The 20,702-nt window shown below is 35.3% G+C and overlaps 1 protein-coding gene across 5 annotated transcripts in view; it reads right to left on the bottom strand.

Annotated features, from left to right (window-relative positions):
- The window catches only part of COL24A1 (collagen type XXIV alpha 1 chain), a 379,894-nt gene that overhangs the window by 4,528 nt on the left and 354,664 nt on the right, over positions 1-20,702 (bottom strand). For 3 of the 5 annotated variants that reach the window (XM_032296379.1, XM_032296378.1, XM_032296377.1), the window contains 5 exons: positions 18,623-18,688; positions 17,838-18,006; positions 10,678-10,787; positions 8,057-8,272; positions 2,766-4,230 (listed from right to left, as the gene is read on the bottom strand). In XM_032296379.1, coding sequence (XP_032152270.1) covers positions 4,084-4,230; positions 8,057-8,272; positions 10,678-10,787; positions 17,838-18,006; positions 18,623-18,688 — 708 coding nt within the window. In that variant the 3' untranslated portion in view covers positions 2,766-4,083. Of the gene's footprint in view, positions 1-2,765; positions 4,231-8,056; positions 8,273-10,677; positions 10,788-17,837; positions 18,007-18,622; positions 18,689-20,702 lie in introns of those variants that run through there. The other 2 variants (XR_004274543.1, XM_032296380.1) reach the window with 2 other exon arrangements.

Here is a 20,702-nt window from a genome sequence, read left to right as displayed (position 1 = left end):
TGTAATCCCAGTACTTTGGGAGGCCCAAGCGGATGGATCACTTGAGGTCAGGAGTTCGAGACCAGCCTGGCCAACATGGTGAAACCCTGTCTCTACTAAAAATACAAAAATTAGCCGGTGTCACGGTGCACACCTGTAGTCCCAGCTGAGGCAGGAGAATCGCTTGTACCCCAGAGGCAGAGGTTGCAGTGAGCTGACATCTTGCCACTGCATTCCAGCCTGGGTGACAGAGCGAGACTCTGTCTCAAAAAAAAAATAAGGGATAATTCCCACCTCAATCCCACCTCTTCTGGCCTCTGGTAACCTCTATTATACTTTCTTTCTGCATGAATTTGTCTATTCTTGATACCTCATAAAAGTGGAATCATACACTATTTGTCCTTTTGTGTCTGGTTTATTTCACTTAGCATAATATTTTCAAGGTTCCTCCATGTTGTAACATAAAACAGAGTTTCATTCATTTTGAAGGCTAAATAATATTCTATTGTATGTATATACCACATTTTGTTTACCTATTCATTTTTTATTAACATTTGGTTGTTCATCCCTTTTGGCTATTGTAATAATGCTTCCCACAAACATTGATATACAAATATTTATTTGAATTCCTGCCTTCAATTCTTTTGGGTATATACCTAGATGTAGAAGTGCTGGATGATACGGTAATTCTACATTTAGCTTTATATGTATATAAAGCTATATATATATATATACACACATACACATAGATATATACATATACATAAATACACACACACACCCCTTTTTTAAGTAACCACCAAACTATTTTGTGGAACGGTTGTACCATTTTACATTCTCACAAGTTATGCACAAGGCTTTCAATTTCCACGTCTTTGAGAACACTTGTTATTTTCCTTTTAGTTTTAAAATAGCCATCCTAATGAGTATAAAGTTCTGGGGTGTTTTCCAACACTAACAACCAATTCTTAGATTCTTCAGACACCAGTTTGGATGTTCAACAATTTAAGTCAATTCTGAGACTGCCTGAAATTAGCATCAGGTTCCATAGATTAATGGGTTCAGTCACCACTTCGGATGCCAATTGCAAGTCCCAGGCCATCCGTAATTCTAACCAACAAACTTCAAATGGTAGGTTTCCATGATGTCTCTCTCTCCTCATGTTCAACAGTTTGCTAGAATGGCTTACAGAACTCAGGGAAACACTGTACTTAGTTTACTAGTTTATTATAACTTAGGAACAGTGCACTGGAAGAGATGCATAGGGCAAAGTATGGGGAGTATAGAGCAGAGCTTCCATTCCCTACTGGACATATCACCTTCCCAGCAAGTTAATGAGTTCACCAAACTGAAAGCTTTCTAAATTTCACTGTTGAACAGTTTTTATAGCGCTCCATCTCCAGGGCCTGCCCTCCCCTCTTCCCTGGGGTCGGTAGGTGGGACTGAAAGTCTCAACCCTCTAATTACTTGGTCTTTCTGGGGACCAGTTCCATCCTGAGGCTCTTAAGGGGCTCCACTCTAAAAAACCTTATTAACATAAACTCAGGTGTGATTGAAAAGGGCTCATTATAAATAACAGAAGACACTCGTCTCACTTAGAAAATTCCAGGAGTCTCAGGACCCCTGTGCCAGGAAACAGGGATAAAGATCAACATATTTTTGCCTTAGACCACAGAATTTGTACCTCCTGGTGGTTTGTTTTGATTTGTATTTCCCCAATGACTGTTGATTTGGGGCATCTTCTGTTTTCTTTTTTTCTTCTTGTTTTTTGTTTTTGGAGACAATGTCTCACTCTGTCACCCAGGCTAGAATGCAGTGGCGTGATCATGGTTCATTACAACTTCAACTTCCTGGGCTCAAGTGATCCTCCTGCCTCAGTTTCCTAAATAGTTAGGACCACACGTCTGTGCCACCATACCTAGCTAATTTTTAGAAAGTTTTTTTGTAGAGATCGTGTCTCATTATGTTTCCCAGGTTGGTCTTGAACCCCTGGACTCAAGCGATCCTCCCACCTCAGGCTCCCAAAATGTTGGGATTACAGGTATGAACCTTCACTGTGCCCAGTCAGCATCTTTTTATTCATTGGCCATTTCTATATCTTTGGAGAAATGTTTATTTAAGTCCTTTGCCCATTCTTTAAAATGGGTTGCTAGTTCTTCTGTTGTTGAGTCACGGGAGTTCTTCATATATTCTGGATATTAATCCCTTATCAGATATATGATTTGCAAATATTGTATCATATTCCTTGGGCTCCTTCTTCATTTTCTTGATAGTGTTCTTTGATGCACAGATAATTTTTAATATTGAGAGAGCCCAATTTATATATTTTTTTCTCTTGCTATGTTTTGGTATCATTCCAAGAAATTATTGCCAAGTCCAATGTCATGAAGGATTTTCTCCTGTGTGTTCTTCTAAGAGTTTTATAGTTTTAGCTCTTTTGTTTAGATATTTGCTCCCATTTTGAATCACTTTTTGTATGTAAGATAAGGTAAGGGTTCAACATCATTCTTTTGCATGTGGTTATCCAATTTTCCCAGAACCATTTGTTGAAATAACTGTCCTTTCTCCATTGAATGGCACTGGCACTCTTGTTGAAAATCATTTGATCATATGTGTGAAAGTTTATTTTTGTCATGGAAATAGGTCCTATAATCCTTTTGCAGGTATATAAAAGATATTTCTTAACAATATAAATATACACAGCATAGAAAGGCTATGCCAGAGGGGCTATCACATATAGTAAAGGCATATTGTAACAAAAGAGGAAAAACAAATGCCACTCAAAATGATTTAAATCGCATTTTTATTATAGATAGGTAAGTGTGGTTTGCTGTGGCTACAGATATATTTATAATGGATGAACAAGCTTTTCTAGATACCGAGAGGTATAATATTTTTCTTTCAATACTGAACTAACATTTCTCTGATAACAAGGAAACATTGAACTGGCTGAGCCTATTTTAAATGGGAAAATACTTTTTTTTTCTGGATGTTGCTTTAAAGACTGGTAAATTAATTTTTTAAAGTACTAACACTAAATTTAAGTACAGTGAAAGAAATCAATGAATACTACAAAACATATAATTTCTAAAAAGCAGAAATATAAAGGTTTTATAATTTAAAACAGCAGCAATTTAAAAAAATTTGCTGAATTAAAACTTTACAAAATATATATACACAAAGTATCATTCCAGATGATCATGAATTTTAAAAACAGTATGGCACAACCCCCAATCTCTACCCCAAAGCTACTACCAAATGTAGCTGGCCTATAATAATTTTTACAACAATTTAAAAAATAAAACAAAAACAAAGAAATCTCCCAATTCTTTTGTGTATAAGCACAGGTTACAATGTGCTGGCTTTGATTCCATATACACAAAGAGAATTTTAAAATGAAACAAGGACTTCACATAAATAGTTTTACTTGTTATTAAGTGTGTGACCAAACAAATTAAAATAAGTACTAACAACCAAAACATATCTTGATGTAACCAGTACATATACTTTTAAAGAATGACAAAGATGAAAAAGGAAATAAAATAGTCTATGAAAGCCATAAGCACCTTGTTTTAGAAAGAGCACCAAGCAACACAAAGAGGCAACACGTAAGAGGTAGTGTATCACCGGCTAAGATGTATATGCCCATTGGGGGCCTGAATACAGCTTAGTGTTTTGGAAAATAAGACATATTAGACTGTGGCTTGTAATTTTTAGACAGAAGCAGTGCACGTTTGGAAGCATTTGCCAGTATTGCTCCATAGTGCTCTGCATCTCCAGCTGTCTAATGGGTACTATGCACTCAGTCAAAAATATAAGATACCCTGAAGAATTCCATATTTAAAAATTTTTAGTTCTAGGGAATTCTCTAAGAAAGCTGAGATCAATATAATTTTTAAAAGTATTAAATACTTTATCAATCATAGTCCTTTAAAAATGTCTTTTCTCCTTCTTAGGAGGAAGTCTGTTCTTCCTGAGATTCTTTAAGATTTAGCCAATGCTTTATTACATGCATTTCATAATGACAGCATCTTTCTGTCTTTATTTCTCTCTCTGCAGGAATTACCTGACCAACAGCATGAATTCAGAAGTAATTCAGAGACTTTACAGAAAGCATACAGAACTGCTTTCAATGTAATACTTTCGTTCAGTTTTGAGATGAGAAAGTTTTTGTACTTCAATCACTGGAAGTTGATTAGGTTCCTGGGTGTTAAAAAGAAATGTTGCCTTATGCCAGCTGCCATCTTGAATCTGCAAAATAAGAACAAAATGCTTTCATATGTATTTCATTAGTAGTCACTTTCAGTAGACAATGCCCTTCATAGATAATGTGAACTTGTTTTAAGGATTAGAGATAATAAATAGAAAGTACCTAGAACAATGCTCAGTAAATGGCAAAATTACCATAATTTAACTGAAAACCTGGGCTTATTCCTTTCTCTAGAATGGCATTGTGTGTTCTAATTTTTCACTTCCAGAGGCTAAGGCCAGGCTTCTGCTTCAGTTGTCTGTGAATCATTGAACCAGATATGAATTAAAAGGCTGCAATGTTCCTAGTATGAGTAATAATCACCTGTTCTGTCTTCCTTTATTTGGGACTGATTCCTCAGGATGGATATTTTTCTATAATAAAAGAGAACAACCTATTTGAACCTCTGTATTTTAGGTAGAAAATAAACAATTGGTCAGAAATGGTTAAAATCATAATTATGTGCAATCATCTTTTAGGTTTCTTTTTCTCCCCCATTTTGTAGCTCTCTATTTATAGTTTCCCTCTTTCTTCTCTTCCTTCCATGGCTTTCTGTCTCTCTTATTACTATATGCTCTTTTGTTTCTAATAAAGTCTATGGAACAAAAATATATCATAAAATATCCTATCATTAAGATTCAACCAGACACAATAGAGAAACATAATTGATGAGTTTTGTGGAGCTGTTATTTAGGAGCTAATTCACTTATTCCCAGAATTATCATGATATAAATTTTAAATTTTGAAGGAACTTAGAGATTATTTAAGCAACAAACCTTATTTTTAAAGCTAAGGCAATTGAAGCTCATTGAAAATAAGTTACTTGCCAAAACTCATAAACTTGGTACGATAACAAGACCTAAAATTCTGTGTGAGAGGCACTGTTAGATTCATTCAAGTCTTTTAAGCAATATTTATTGAATACTAAGTATATTTAGCATGGCTGAATAAGACATAATCCTTGGTGTTCTTATACTGCTCGTGAAATACAAAGATGACTAAATTAGTTCTGGTTTCTGAATTTTAGTGGCTTATAAATCTAGTTGAAGAGAGTAAAAACATAAACAATTAACAACAACGAAAAGGTCATCTATGGAAAGTACAATATAAAAAATGTAAATAGTGAGTACCAAATTCCTAATTTCTAACTAGAGTACTCAGGAAAAACTTCATGAAAAAGTTTGGAATATAGATGGACTTTAAAGTATGCCTAAAATTTCCACTTTATTGTAAGGTATAGAGGGTCATTCCAGAGAAAATGAATAGCATAAGTTAAACAGACACACACATATACACACACAACCACCACCACAGAAAACTAAAACACAAATATACACACACAACAACAACCACAAAAAACTAAAAAACAAATGGGCAAGTAGAAATCGGCTGTGAACATTAGCTTAAATTAACGGATTTAACCTGGGACAAAATTTGGTGTTTAAATTAACGGATTTGACCTGGGACAGATTTTGATAGAAATTCTGGTACTGTCACTTTCCCTGTATATACAATGGGAATAATACAAACCTACCTCACAGCCTTGTGGGGATTAAATAAAGTTTCAATCAAGGGGTTTGAAGTTCGGCATGCCTGGGATTGATTTCTTGTTCCTCCTCTAATTAGCTTCTTGACTACAATTATCTAATTAGCTACATTACTTTAATTTTATTTAATTTTAAAATTTAACTTTTATTTAAAACAATTTAGAAACTAAATTTTTACTTTAATTACTCTAATTGGCTGCATTACTTTGCTCAAAATAACTTTGAGCAAGTTCTCTGGGCCTTTACTTTTATACCTACAAAATAGGACTAATAATATATTCTTTGCAAAGAATATGTTATTATAAATAAAATAATTTATGTAATGCATGTTCACTTAACATATAATAAAATTCCTAATAAATAGTAGTATGCACTGCTGATATTATTATCACTATTATCATTGTAACAGATGAGTTTGGCTACAGTTTTTAACAGACAGCCAGTGAAAGGCTGAGCTAGAAAGGCAGGTTGGAATCTGGTTGTTGTGAGCACTAAATACAGTTGATAAGTTTGGACTGTATCTCAGAAGTACTAGTGAGTCACTGAATGTTTCTGGGCCAGACAGTACAAGTTAAATAAATGTGTTGATGATACTGATCTCTTCAAATATAGATAATAAGAGCTATATACTTCTATTTGCCTATGATTTTTCAAGCACTATTTTTCTGGAAATAAAATGTTATGAAAAAGTAGAGTACCTTGGAAATGTTAAGAGATACTAAATCATGGGCTCGACAGTACACAAGGACAGGAAATGAAGCTACTTAAAATAATTAACGATAGATACATAACATGGACAAGTCTATTCTTTAAAACAGGGGTCAGCAAATTCTTCTCTAAAAAGCCAGATAGTAAATATTTTAGATTTTGTGGGCCCTGAAGTCTCTGTCACATCTACTCAACTCTGCCACTGCAGTGTCATAACAGCCACAGATAATAAGTAAATGAATTAAGGGTGGCTGTGTTCCAATAAAAATTTATTCACAAAAACAGGTGGAAGGCCAGACTTGGTCTGTTGAACATAGTTTGTCAACGCCTGCTCTAAGAAATAGTGTTTTAAAATTATAGATTTTTCATAATATCCATTATTTAATTATTATTATTATTTTTGAGACAGAGTTTTGCTCTGTTGCCCAGACTGGAGTACAGTGGCACAATCTCAGCTCACTGCAACCTCTGCCTCCGGTTTCAAGAGATCCTTGTGCCTCAGCCTCCCAAGTAGCTGGGATTATAGGCATGTGCTATCATGCCTGGCTAATTTTTGTATTTTTAGTAGAGACAGAGTTTCTCCATGTTGGCCAGGCTGGTCTCACACTTTTGGCCTCAAGTGAACCACCCACCTCAGCCTCCCTAAGTACTGGGATTAGAGGCATGCCCCACAGTGTCTGCCCCATTATTTATTTATTTATTTATTTATATATTGAGACACAGTCTTACTGTCACCCAGACTGGAATGCAGTGGTGTGATCTTGGCTCACTGCAACCTCCGTCTCCTGGGTTCAAGCGATTCTCCTGCCTCAGTCTCCTAAGTAGCTGGGATCACAAGTACCCACCACCAACCATGCCCAGCTAATTTTTGTATTCTTAGTAGAGATGGGGTTTCACCATGTTGGCCAGGCTGGTCTTGAATTCTTGACCTCAAGTGATCTGACTGACTTGGTCTCCCAAAGTGCAGGGGTTACAGGCATAAGCCATGATGCCTAGCTTCATTATTTAATTTTAATGGAAAAAAATAGGCTACAGCTCAAATACTGACTGGTGGGGTGAGCCAATATGTAGTTATACCCATATTTGGTAACAGGTATAGGGACTGACTGAATGAAATAAAACTTACCTGCCTCTATAACTTGCCTTTTATGCAATCATGAGATGTAGATTTATAGCAGTGAAAACACATGAAAATATTTATTCAAATGCACTGACTATTATCTATCTATCTATCTATCTATCTATCTATCTATCTATCTATCTGCCATCTATCTGTCCATCCATCCATCCAGGTATAATTATTTCATATAGGGAATAAAAATTAAATTTACGTATTAATACCTGTTTTGCATGTAAAAATCTAAGACCAATCTGTATGATGCAAGTTGATAAGGTATGATATAAACAAATGATTGATTCTGAAAAATGCAGTTACAAGTCAGGCACATTAAAACTTACTACCCTTCTGTATCTGCAGTTTGTAATTAAAGACTTACTCTAATTATTCTAATTTATGGTTTTATCAATTTTAAATTAGTTATATTCAACAATTCTAAAAATGCCATTTCCTTACCTTGCAGTCATCTGAAAGCACTTTAGGTTCAAGTAGAGTGTTTACTTTAAAAATCTGGCCATTCCATCCCTTGAAACCAATAGGCAATCCTGGGCCACTTGTTTGTGTGCTTGTCCACCTCGGGGTGTTTAGACAGTGAATGGTGATGATATGGGTGGCTTCTGAACTCAGTAAATGAAGGAAGTTCATCTGGACTTTGCCAACTCCAAACTCCAACTAATGCCATAGAAACAACATGAAGGTTATAACACGTGGCAATTGAGAAGCCTAACAGTTCGGGAAAACTTGAGGAAAGTCATTCAGAGGCAGCCTCAAGAAAGCTCTTTTCCTTGGAACTGAAGCGCCAGTCAATGGTGTGCTGGTAAATGTTTAACCACAGGCTCTTGGGGAAAAAATATCTGATTTATAGTATTTCCTGGCTCCTATGGTAGAAGCACTCCCATCATGGCTGAATTCAGACTATCAAGGTGATGTCACTGAACATGGCAATGGGAAGAAATGTAAATAATTGGCTTTTCTGAGCCTGTATCAACTGGCTTCAGCATACCACCAGGCTACTACATATAATATTAATAAAATAAAAATAATTTTCACATTACCTAAAATGTAGTAATAATTTGCTTTTGGTTAATGCTTTTATACTTTTTTTTAAATAAAAATCTGAAATTCTGTCTCTGCCTTTGAGATTTTTTTGTAGAGTTTCCAAAGATGAGTTACAAGTTGTAACAATAATTTGGTCGAGTAATTTTAACTTTCAGAACCTTAAAGGACAAGGACAGAATTCTATTCTTTGTGTTGCTAGCATGTAGTTTCAGTCATACAGTGAATCGTCAATAAAAATTTATTGAATGAATGAATGCAGAAACAAGTATTAACTAATACAGTGAACAATATAGGACAATATCAGACTTAAGAAGACTGACTGCAGGTTTCCTAGGCTTGAACAGGAAGGCAGATTTTCCTACAACTCTAGACATTACTATTATTATTTTAGCATTATTCAAGGAGGGATATGGTCATAATGCAAGTGAACAGAAATGGTTCCCACTGAGAAATTTATTCTAATTTCTGAGCATAAAGTTAGACAAATATCAATTATGAGGTAATGTAGAAGAAAAAAATAACATCAAAAAGAAAAACAGAAAGAAAAAAATCAAAACGAGAGGAAAGGCAAAAGAAGGGCATACACATGGAAAGATAATAAGGAACATTAGAATTTAAGTAATCCAATTTCTTCATTTTACAGATCAGAATCAGAAACTTGCAAAAATATTCAAGCTTTCTGAGCCTTAGTTTCCCTGTCAGTAAAGTGATGTATAACATCAATCTGGCATGGATGCTATGAGGATTAAAAATGACAAATGTAATTTACCTAGCATTGTGCCTGGCACAGAGCAGGCCCTCTGGCAGATCACAGTTTTATTCCCTAGGTTAATAGAGGAATAGAGATTAGAACCCCAGTCCCTGATTCCAAGTCTACTGTTCACCTCAGCATTTCTCTTGTCTCCCTAGGGTTGAGTTTATGAATCGAATAAATGGGAGAAGTGATTCAGTCATGGAAAGAACTAGAGTGCCGCTTTCCCACTACTCCTCCTATTTCCTTTGCACAGCTCACACAGCCCTATCTTCTTTCCTTCTATGACAATCCTGGGCCAACTTCCACTGGAATGAGGATGATGATGGGGATATTTTGGAAACAGAACTATCATCCTGCTCCTTATTAGAGGTTCATGGATTCCCTAGGAATGGGAGAATCCTTCCCTCTTCTATTTCAGGGGTAATAATGATGAATGACTATTAAGATAAATTGATGGAATGCCCTGGTTAATGAAGAGAGGTGTTTTAGGAGGAGAGGGCAGTTCAATAATAAGCAGCTAAAGACACTGAATTTTATCTGCTGTCTTTTTCTCATGAACAAAATGCACAATAGACACATGTATCAGTTCTTCGTCAATGAGAAATTCTTGATCATATATCAAGCTGGTTTAATCAGAAAAAGAAAGAAACATAGTTTTGATTTCAATATATGTTATAGGTACAGCTAGGATTTAAGTTTTATAAGTACTTGTTATAACTCCCAGTGTTATAATGTATGTTAGTTTAACAAACTAACATGCATTCATTCAAAACATTTGGTTTATAGAATTATTCATGAAGGAAGTTTTTAGTAGCGTTCTGTGGATGTTCAAGAAAGGTTATTGTGTGCCTAACAACCGTAAATGGCAAGATTTGTAGCAAAATATTTTTAATGATGACAATATAACTTTCAGCAAAACTTCAGGAAATGGATTACTGGTTACAAACACTACAGCTGTTTAGGAAACTTCTAATATGTGTGTACGCATAAAAATATAGCATATATTGCACAATTTTTAAAGGAATTAAAAAAACATAATCAGTAGAGTAAGCCAAACTAAGCCAAATCATAAAAAGACACAAAGTATCAAGATTTACTATGACTATTTTCAAAAAATAACACTTTATTTGTCATACATAATAGAGAATTAATCTTTGCTTTCATTCTTAAAATTTGTAATAATTTAAAGCGATAGAATTTTAAAAATAATTTTCACTGATACTGTGCAACATAACAACATACGTTCTAAAATTCAGTAACATACCTTTGTTACAGAAACGGGAGGTAAGCATGTCTGGCCACCAGCACTGAAATTGCAGAAAACCTCAATGGCATCTGAAGGACAGCCAAGATTTGGATCAATCCAGTATTTTCCTATTAATTTAGGGTGAAACATAAAGTTATGAAATGCCATACTCCTTATAATTTTAATTTTGAGGGAGAATCTCACTCTGTCACCCAGGCTGGAGTGCAGTGGCATGATCTTGGATCACTGTAACCTCGGCCTCCAGGGTTAAAGTGATTCTCATACCTCAACCTCCCAAGTAGCTGGGATTATAGGCATGTGCCACCACGCCTGGCTAATTTTTCCATTTTTAATAGAGATGGGATTTCACCATGTTGGTCAGGCTGGCTTTGAACTCCTGACCTCAAGTGATCTGCCTGCCTTGACCTCCCAAAGTGCTGGTATTACAGTCATGAGTCACTGCCTCCAACCACATCCTTATAAATTATCATGATATTTCAAATACATATTATCACAGTGTTAATTGTTAAAAACTTAGAAGATTATAAATATTTTCACATTTAGTGAATTAATAGATGCTGCAAGTGTTATGTAAAATTGACAATAAAAACGCTATATTTTTCACATAACTATCAATTTAAGGGTGTTTCATAATTTTAATCAAAATGATAGAATAGCTGAATTGATTGCTTTATTCTATATATAAGAAGATGTGCTCAGAAACTAAAAGTGAATTGTTACATAGTTAATAGAAAAGTTGAAGTTAATGTAGTATATGTGTATATTTCTGTTATACATCATTACAGAGTTTAAAATGAACATTTTGTTTTAAAATGGAAACAACTTTGATCTCTTGAAGGAAAAATATGTCTTTATGTATGTATAATAGTGATACATAAAACAAAAATAAGAAAACATTTTTGTTTTAAAAAGTAAAACATAATTAAATATTTATCATTTTTGTACTCTTTCAGATTTTCCCACTCTATCATTCAGTGGGAAAAACTGAAGTCCCTATAGGTAATGAAAGTCTACCAGTCTTTGTGCTTCCACTGAGTGCCCAAGAGAATAAAACTGGGCCTAAACTCAGATAACAGAAAATACTCAGACTGAAAAGCAATGGGCTAGCATCTTAATTCCATACTAATAGACTGAGAATATTAAAATAGCATCTTATTCCAAATACAAACGGCAGAAATTTTTGAATAAGGCAGCCCTGTTTTCCTGCATTAAAAGAGCAAGAAAATTCAACAGTTTTTGTCAAATGTCATTTTCTACAGTAGGTAGAAGTCCTTGTTAATTCTATTTTTACTCCATAGCAAAGATTCCTCTAGCTCATCCTGAGCTTCCTCTAACTTCCAAAACATCCTCAAATATTCTCCCCTTGAGTGTAAATAAGTTCAGCCATTGTGGAAGATAGGGTGGCGATGCCTCAAGGATCTAGAACTAGAAATACCATTTGACCCAGCAATCCTATTACTGGGTATATACCCAAAGGATTATAAATCATTCTGTTATAAAGACACATGCACACGTATATTTACTGCAGCACTGTTCACAACAGTAAAGACTTAGAACCAACCCAAACGCCCATCAATGATAGACTAGGTAAAGAAAATGTGGCACATATATACCATGGAATACTATGCAGTCACAAAAAAGGATGAGTTCGTGTCCTTTGCAGGGACATGGATGAAGCTGAAAACCATCATTCTCAGCAAACTAACACAAGAACATAAAACCAAACACCACATGTTCTCACTCACAAGTGGGAGTTCAACAATAAGAACACATGGACACAGGGAGGGGGACATCACTCACTGGGGCCTGTTGGGGGACATGGGGCTAGGGGAGGAATAGCATTGGGAGAAATATCTAATGTAGATGACGGGGTGATGGATGCAGCAAACCACCATGGCATGTGTGTAACTATGTAACAAACCTGCACGTTCTGCACATGTACCCCAGAACTTAAAGTATGATAAAAAAAAATTCTCCCCTTAATTGTTCTACTAATCCTTCAAAATTCTTACTTGCTGAATTCATAGCTCAAAGGGTAGAAATGGTCCTCAGTTACAGTGGTGTTCAAACTTTAGCGTGCATCAACCATCATGAAAACACACACAGCAGGTCCATACCCCTGAGAGTGGCTGATTTAGTAAGTCTGGGGTGGGGCTTAAGAATCTGCATTTCTAACAGTATCTAATTCTGGTCCACGGATAACATCTGGAGAACCACTGATATACTGAAATATTAGAAGAAAGGGGTGAAGGAGGTCCACCATTCCTAATCCTTTTTCTTCAGAATTTTGAATATTTCATAAAGTTTGTAGAAAGTGCAGCTGAATTTTTCATCAGAATCTTATTTGGGCTTCCGGTCTTACCTAATGGGGTAAACACATATCTTCTTTCACCTTCTCTTCTCTTCCAAGAGATACTATTCTACTACTACATAAGCTAATAACAAAAAATTCTTTATGAAAGGTTTTCCATCAAGCAAATTTTTATTGTTATATGGGGTAAAATGCTTTGAATTCAGGTATTGTGTTTTACAATGATGAACTGGAAGAGGCTCCGTAATTTCTTTCAAGGTATGCTGAGCTACAATTAAACTCCTATAACATGATATGTCTTTTGTGAGCCTAAATGTTCTGACTCAAAACTAGCTCTTCCCTGAGTACACTGCTTCTCTTGTAGCCTCTACAGGTTTGTGCCGGAAGGTGGGAAGGCATCTTTCTTGCTCTTTGTTGCTACTTCCATACCATTCTTTCGACTTTCTCCCTAAAAACACTCCATGTTGAAATTACTATAATCACATTACATCACTCATTACTCCCTCCTGGTGTAATAATCTACGATTTTTCTTTGACAATTTTAGCTTACAATCACTTTCAGAAAATTTATTTATGACCTACTTCTTGGTGATTTTAAATCCACACGGATGATGCTTTCAATATGTTGGCCTCTCAGTTCCTTGAATTGTATCCTCCCAAGCCTCTTACTTTTCTACCAATGATCTTGTAGCCTTCCTCTACCCTCATACCTTATTTTAACCATTAACTTCTAAGGCCATATCCTAGCTTTTGTTATTACCAACTGCATCTCCTCCATAATTTCATTTATCTTCTCTTTCCAGTTCATTCCCTCTAGTGTCCTAACTCTGATAATTCTTCAGTTTCATCAGGACCTACTATCACTTTTTCATTGTCTCTTGTGATCATATATTCACTTCCCTTCTCACACAGCTTAAAAACCCACAGTTCCTTACTATAGTTATGTCCTTATGAACTTCCTTAACACCCTTGCCCTGCCTCATTTCATTCTACTTGTCTTATAAATCCTCAACCCTACATAAGTTTCTCCCTAACCCTGTGCCTATACCTGCACAGAAAAAAAGTGGTAGGAGAAAAACACAACTGTTGGCATGGGCTTCACTTCAAATTCAAATGTGTCTCTAAAGCCTCTATCTATCACTAAGATAGTTAACTATTTTATACCTATTCCTTCATTCTTATCCTCAACTAACAACCTTCCAATTTCACTGAGACAACTGAAGGAATCTGAAGAAAACTTATATAACTTATATAAGCTCCCACTATCCTATCTACTCACCTGTCTGTGTTTGTACACATATATTCTACTCTCTCTCTCTTTTTAAATAGGAATTTTGCTCTTGATCTGTTGCCTAGGCTGGAGTGCAGTGGCATGATCTCAGCTCATTGCAACCTCCGACTCCCACAGGCTCAGGAGATCCTCCCACCTTAACCTCCTGGGTAGCTGGGACCGCAGGCACATTCCACCATGCCTGGTAATTTCTGTATGTAGAGATACGGTTTCGCCATGTTGGCCTGGCTGGTCTCGAACTCTTGGCCTCAGGTGATCCATCCACCTCAGTCTCCCAAAGTGTTGGAATTACAGGCAGGAGCCACTACACCTGGCCTACTTTCTCTCTTATTATAGTGAATAAACTGCGTTCCTACAGAGATTTATCTTGTTCATTATACTTGCAGATTTAAATTCTACTTCTTTTATCCTCTCTTTTGAGTCTGCTTTCATTGTCTGCTGTTTCTATCAGTTCTCATTAATGGTGTTTTATCAACTTGTGTGTTTGGTTGTCATCGATTGTGTGTTGGGCAGTGCATTTTTGAAATTATTTGTGGAAATATTTTGAGTCCTAGAATAATGTTATCCTTTATGGAAGATTTTTGTTTGTTTCTGATAGCTATGTATGGGTGCCAACAGTTTGGAACCATTTTAATACAAGTTCAAAGTTTGGGATTTTCTGAGCTATCCAGATGATGTGAAGCAAAGCTGCAGTCTGCATAAATGTTCATATTCTTCCAGTTTACTACTAGAATACAGGCCTTTGAAAGCCTAAGTCCTCACCTTTTGTGGGCCACAGATTCTAACTTTTGACCCCTCCCTCCATGAAGTAACCAAGCTTCTCAACATACTGACGGCAAAAGTACCTCCAAGCACTGGGTTCACTTTCTGTTGTCTCCTTTAAAGTCTTAGCTTGAAAGTTTATTGCTGTTTGTTATTTATTTTATGCTTTTAACTTAAAGAATTAATTTAGCCAGGTAATATGAATTACCTGCTTTATTCCTGGGAATGAAAAGTTCCTAGCATTATCCTTTCCTCTTACAATCTGATTAGGCTTTAACTACTACCATTCCTCTAAACTGCTCTTGATGAAGGTCCTCACTGATGTCTGCATTGCTAAATTCAGTAGTCTTTCTAAGTCTTTGCTTTACTTAACATTGACCTGGTTGATTCCTTCCTTCCTCCATTGGCAAATATTTTCTTTGCTTGATTTTCAGGACACCACATTTATCTAGTTTTCCTCTTATCTCAGTGATAGCTCTTCTTAGTTTTCTTTGCTAGTTCCCCCTTGCCTTCCTGATCTCTAAACGTTAGAGAACCCTAGGATCCAGTTTTTAGACCTCACTTTTCCTTTACTTACTATCTAGGTATTCTTAAGCAGTATCAAGACATTAAATACCAATTAAATGTGAATGACTTCATAATTTTTACACATACCTAGGACCTTCCTCTTGACCTTTAACTTGAGTAATCAACTACTTACTTGACATTCTTACTTGAATTTCTAAGAGATACCTCAAACTAAATATATCTAAAACTTAACTCCTGATCTTTTCTTCAAAATTGCATCTCCTATTAACAACCTCCCACCCTTCTACAGTAAAAACAAAACAAAACAAAAACAAAATCTTAAGATTCATCCTTTACTATTCTATTTCTCTTAAAGCTCACATCCCATCCATCAACAAAAACTGCTGGCTCTACCTTAACCCATTTATGTCTGAGGTTGCAATTTTTTTTTTTTAATTTTTGCAATCAGACCCAGTGATGACCTTAAGCAGTAGGACATAAATAACTCCCATGTGCTTAGCATTCCCATAATGGAACACTAGGCATAAAGCATAGTCAAGAATCTAACCATTTTTTACCACTTCCCCTGTAACCAACTCTAGTCCAGCCAACCATCATCTCTCCTGGATTGTGTCAATATCCTTCTCATTGGTTTCCCTACCTTTACCCCTGTCTTTCGTGTTATATTTGCAACATATTAGGTAGAGTAATATTTTAAAAATCTGAGCCAAATTATGTCACTTCTCTGCTCAGCAATTTCCAGTGGTTTCCCGTCTTATTAAGAGTACAAGCTAGAGACTTCTGAGTAGTCTCTAAAGGGTCCTGTACAATCTGACCTTTTGATATCTGTCTAATTTAATTTCCTACCATTCTCCCCCATATGCACTCTCTTCCATTCATGCTAGCTTTCTTGCTAATTCTAAAACATGCTAGGTACAGTCAAAGGCTCAGGGCTTTTGCATTTGTTCTTTGTGCCTGGAAAGCTCTTTATCTAGATTTCTTGTGGCTTGCTCTCTTACCTCCTTCTGATATCACCCAAATGGCATATTCTCATAGATGCCTTATTTGATCATTCTATTTAAAAATTATATCTTGTGCTCTACTTCCTATAGGATTTGATAAATCCCCCTTCCCTGCTGTTTTGTTTTTCTCTAAAACACTTATCATATCCTAGTGATGAAAGTATTTGGGGGCATAAAGATCTTTTGAATATTGCATAATACACACCATTTAGTTATTTCTCTTATCAGGAAGGTAGATTTTGAATTAGATTTCATACTAATTTTATATGTCTTACAATGTATTTATTACTTTCAATTCTATAGAGTTGCATTTTCATGCCCTCAAATATGGGAAAGAATCAAGCTGAGAAGTATTACAGGCAGCTACAATTGTAAGTATTATTTTAGTTTTTATATTAATTTGGGGCAAAAAAATATCTTTAGAAGTGTTTTATTAATATAAACAAAATGAATGTTTTCATTGAAGTTCTAGAATAGAAGCAGATGTTTTGGACATGTGCATATGTACGTGTTTGTGTGTGTGAGAGTGCATGTATGTGAGACATATGCATATGTATAAACTAAATTAAAATAACCACAGAATAACATAACATAGCTTTTTCAAATCAGCACTTTTCACATCAGCATTTTTCAAGTCATACATTTTTTCAAACGTCTTATTGTGTTAAAACTAGAGTTTGCGGCAGACAGGGTTTCCCCTATTTAACTGATGACTTACTCTTCCCTTTCCTTGATTGTTCTAATCTAAATTCATTTTTGCACCTCTGGCTAAAGAAATGGGGGCATCTGTGTAGAGATGAGAAACTTCCAAGAATGACAAACCACTCCCATCTTTATGGTCATCAACTCTAGAATGGGATAAAATTCCGTTTTGTATTTTTAAAAAGATACTTTTAGGGAGTAAGATGAAGGAGATTCTATAATACATTTATTTATGTTGTTAACTTTGGTAGTCCTGACTTACCAAGTTGTGACAGGTGCTATTGTCTGTTAATGCGAAGGTCCAAGCCTACCTATCTTAATTTTTAATATGAATGCGCTATATTCCAAATACAAAATGTAAGCAAATGATATAGCTAGGGGTGGATGACATCAGAAGCATGTCTCCTCCTTAGAGTATTTTATTCTTGATGACATTAAAATGGCTTCTGCCAGGGTTTTATCAAACTAACTATGATTTGTAATGAACACATTAGAAATCTCAAACACACTGACTTGATGGAATGAAATTTGACATCAGAGTTCAAGGTAACCAAGAACTTACCATCTGATACTTTTTGTTCACAGTTCAGTAAATCTTTGCAGATTCGTGCTGGGTTATCTCGTGTGCCAAGAGGATTCTTGATGCTGTGCAGTAAATTGCTAAGGTAGTTGAGGGTTTTGAATATCTCTTCGCTGTGGTCAATTAAAGTCACTTCAGTATTCTGGTAGCTCTGCCAAGTCATGATAAGAATTACATAAGCAAAAAACTCCTAAGGACCAACATGAGCCAAGGAGGGAGAAAAATGTGTTTCCATTGTGTGTAGTAAGTTGGGAGTAGAATGTAAACAACAGTTTATATTGAAGCATAGACATATGTGTATGCTTTATGAGCCTTAATCCTTTAAAAAGATTAAATTCACACTTGCAAGTTTAGTTTTAAAGCTAACATAAGAATTGCTATGCCTACTGCATTATGTTTTTAAAATTATACATTGAATAATTAAGAGTTTAAATAAGATGAGTAGTGATAATACATGTATCTCATTTTAAGAAACATGACTAACTTCATTTAACTACTTTCTTGGATAGTACCAAATTCCTAACAAATAATCTTTGGACAGTATTACATTTTTGATTTAAATGTTTTTCTTACAAAACATCCTAGGCATATATTTCTGTTTAATTATACTAAAATCACTTACTTTGTCCTTGAAAATGGTTTCACATTTTCAATCTGTTTAAAATATAATCTTTGAGATAATGTCACATTTTGGCCTCCAAAATTTTTTTCTGTTTAATTGGTATATTGAGAGACAGTGCCAATATAAGTAAAACCAGATATATTACCTCCATCTGTAGGGCAGTATTTGATTCAATCAAGGCTTGAATAGCAGCATTGATATCCATTTGTTTCTGTGTAAAACAAAACCATTTGAGATTAGCAATAAGATCAACACTGAGTGCTCTAAAGTAGATGCTGTAAATTCTGAAAGCACTGCTGTTAAAGTATACCAGACTTATTATCTGAAGGAGGCCTGTAACTCTTACAGTTAGACAGATTTTGCAAATATTGCCTGGCTATCTAGAAGGACAATATGCCGCCTTCATCCAAATCTCAAAGGTCTCCTAATTAAAACAGGACCAGAGTTTAGAGACCTAAAATGAAAAACTATTTGTTTCTGTTGCCTGAAAACACACACACAAAGTTCCTCAAATGGAAGAGAATAAAATATGATCCTCTCAGTTAATAAATTGTAAAGTGAAGAATAAATAACTGTAGTAATTTTTAACAGTTACATTCTTGGAAGGAATAGAATAAAATACTACTGTCCTGAGGTAGTCACCACATTAATTTAATCTGATACTTTTGCGGTTTTAAAAACAATTTCTGAAGTTGGAAAATGTACCATGAGTCCCAAAAGAAATAATACAGAATGAAATCAATCTCCTCTTGCATTTAATAAAATATATTTTTAGAAAAAGACTCAGCATAACCATTAGTAAAAGTCTTTTTTTTTGGTAATTCTTTTAAAAAATCTTAGAACAATGAAGCATGAGTTGGGAGAAGGTTCTGGGAAATGGCATCTGTGTAAGTGAAACAATTTATTTCAGAGTCATTATACTGTGAAGATATCTTTTTACTTGAAGGCTTGTATAATGGAAACCATTTTCAACAGATCTCTCAGCTCATGGTTGGTAATTTGAAAAATTATTTAAAATGATGGAATAATCAATAAAATGTACTCTCCCTTGCTTCAGCATGTGTTTTTCATATTCAAAAATAATTGCCTCATTCTGTATATCTATACTGCCAAACACTGTGATACATATTGAGGATGAAATGGTAAGCAAAAAAGAAATTGCCTTTATGGAACTTAATTTTAGAGAGGAGATATTCAATAACTAAATCACCTGAAAAATCATAATTACCAATTGAGATACATGTTATGAAAGGAAAGAGGATGAAACTATGAGAGAAATTAATCAAATCTGGAAAGTGTAAGGGGTTGGAAGGAATAGGTCAGGGAAGGCTTTTACTACCTGAGGTAGTAAAATTTGAACTGATATCTGAAGAATAAATAAGAATTGTTAGGGGAAGGGGTAGGAGAGCTTTCCAGACAGAAGAAGCAGCCTGGCACAAAGGCCATGAGACAGAAGGAGCATGACTATTCAAGTAGCATAGAAGGTAAACCTAAAATATTCTCTGCAGATTAAATAATTCTGACCATCTTGCTTGTGTGAATGAGCAGATTTTAGATATGGGTCACACAAAAATACTGGTACTAAATATGAGAAACTGAATTAAGTGTTAAACCGTAGCTACCTTTTTGTTGTTCGCTTGGTCTGCTGTAGGTGATTAAGGGTTTTAATTAGAAAACCTAGCATAGTGGTTCTCAAACTCTTCAGAATGAGAATCCTTTTGCACTTTTAAATACTATTAAAGGTCTTAAAATTTTCTGTTTATGTGAATTATAAGTTTTTTTTTTTTTTTGAGATGGAGTCTCACTCTGTCACCCAGGCTGGAGTGCAGTGGGATGATCTCGGCTCACTGAACCTCTGCCTCTAGGGTTCAAGTGATTCTCTTGCCTCTCAGCCTCCCAAGTAGCTGGGATTACAGGCTTGTGCCACCACAACCAGAGAATTTTCATGTTTTTGGTAGAGATGGAGTTTCACCACGTTGGCCAGGCTGGTCTTGCACTGCTGACCTCAGGTGATCTGCCCGCCTTGGCCTCCCAAAGTGCTGGAATTACAGTTGTGAGCCACTGTGCCTGGCCAACTCTTGATAATTACTATAGAAGAAACCAAAACAAATTTAAAAACTATTCATGTGTCAATTGCTTTAAAATACCAACAAAGCCATTATATGTTAATATACATATTTTTATACAAATTAACTATATTTTCAAAAACAAAAAAATTAATGAGA

The sequence above is a fragment of the Sapajus apella genome, unplaced genomic scaffold, assembly GCF_009761245.1.
Source record: "Sapajus apella isolate SASKATOON/1434 unplaced genomic scaffold, GSC_monkey_1.0 scaffold36, whole genome shotgun sequence".
Taxonomy (NCBI): Eukaryota; Metazoa; Chordata; class Mammalia; order Primates; family Cebidae; genus Sapajus; species Sapajus apella.
This window is presented reverse-complemented; position numbering and strand designations above follow the sequence as displayed.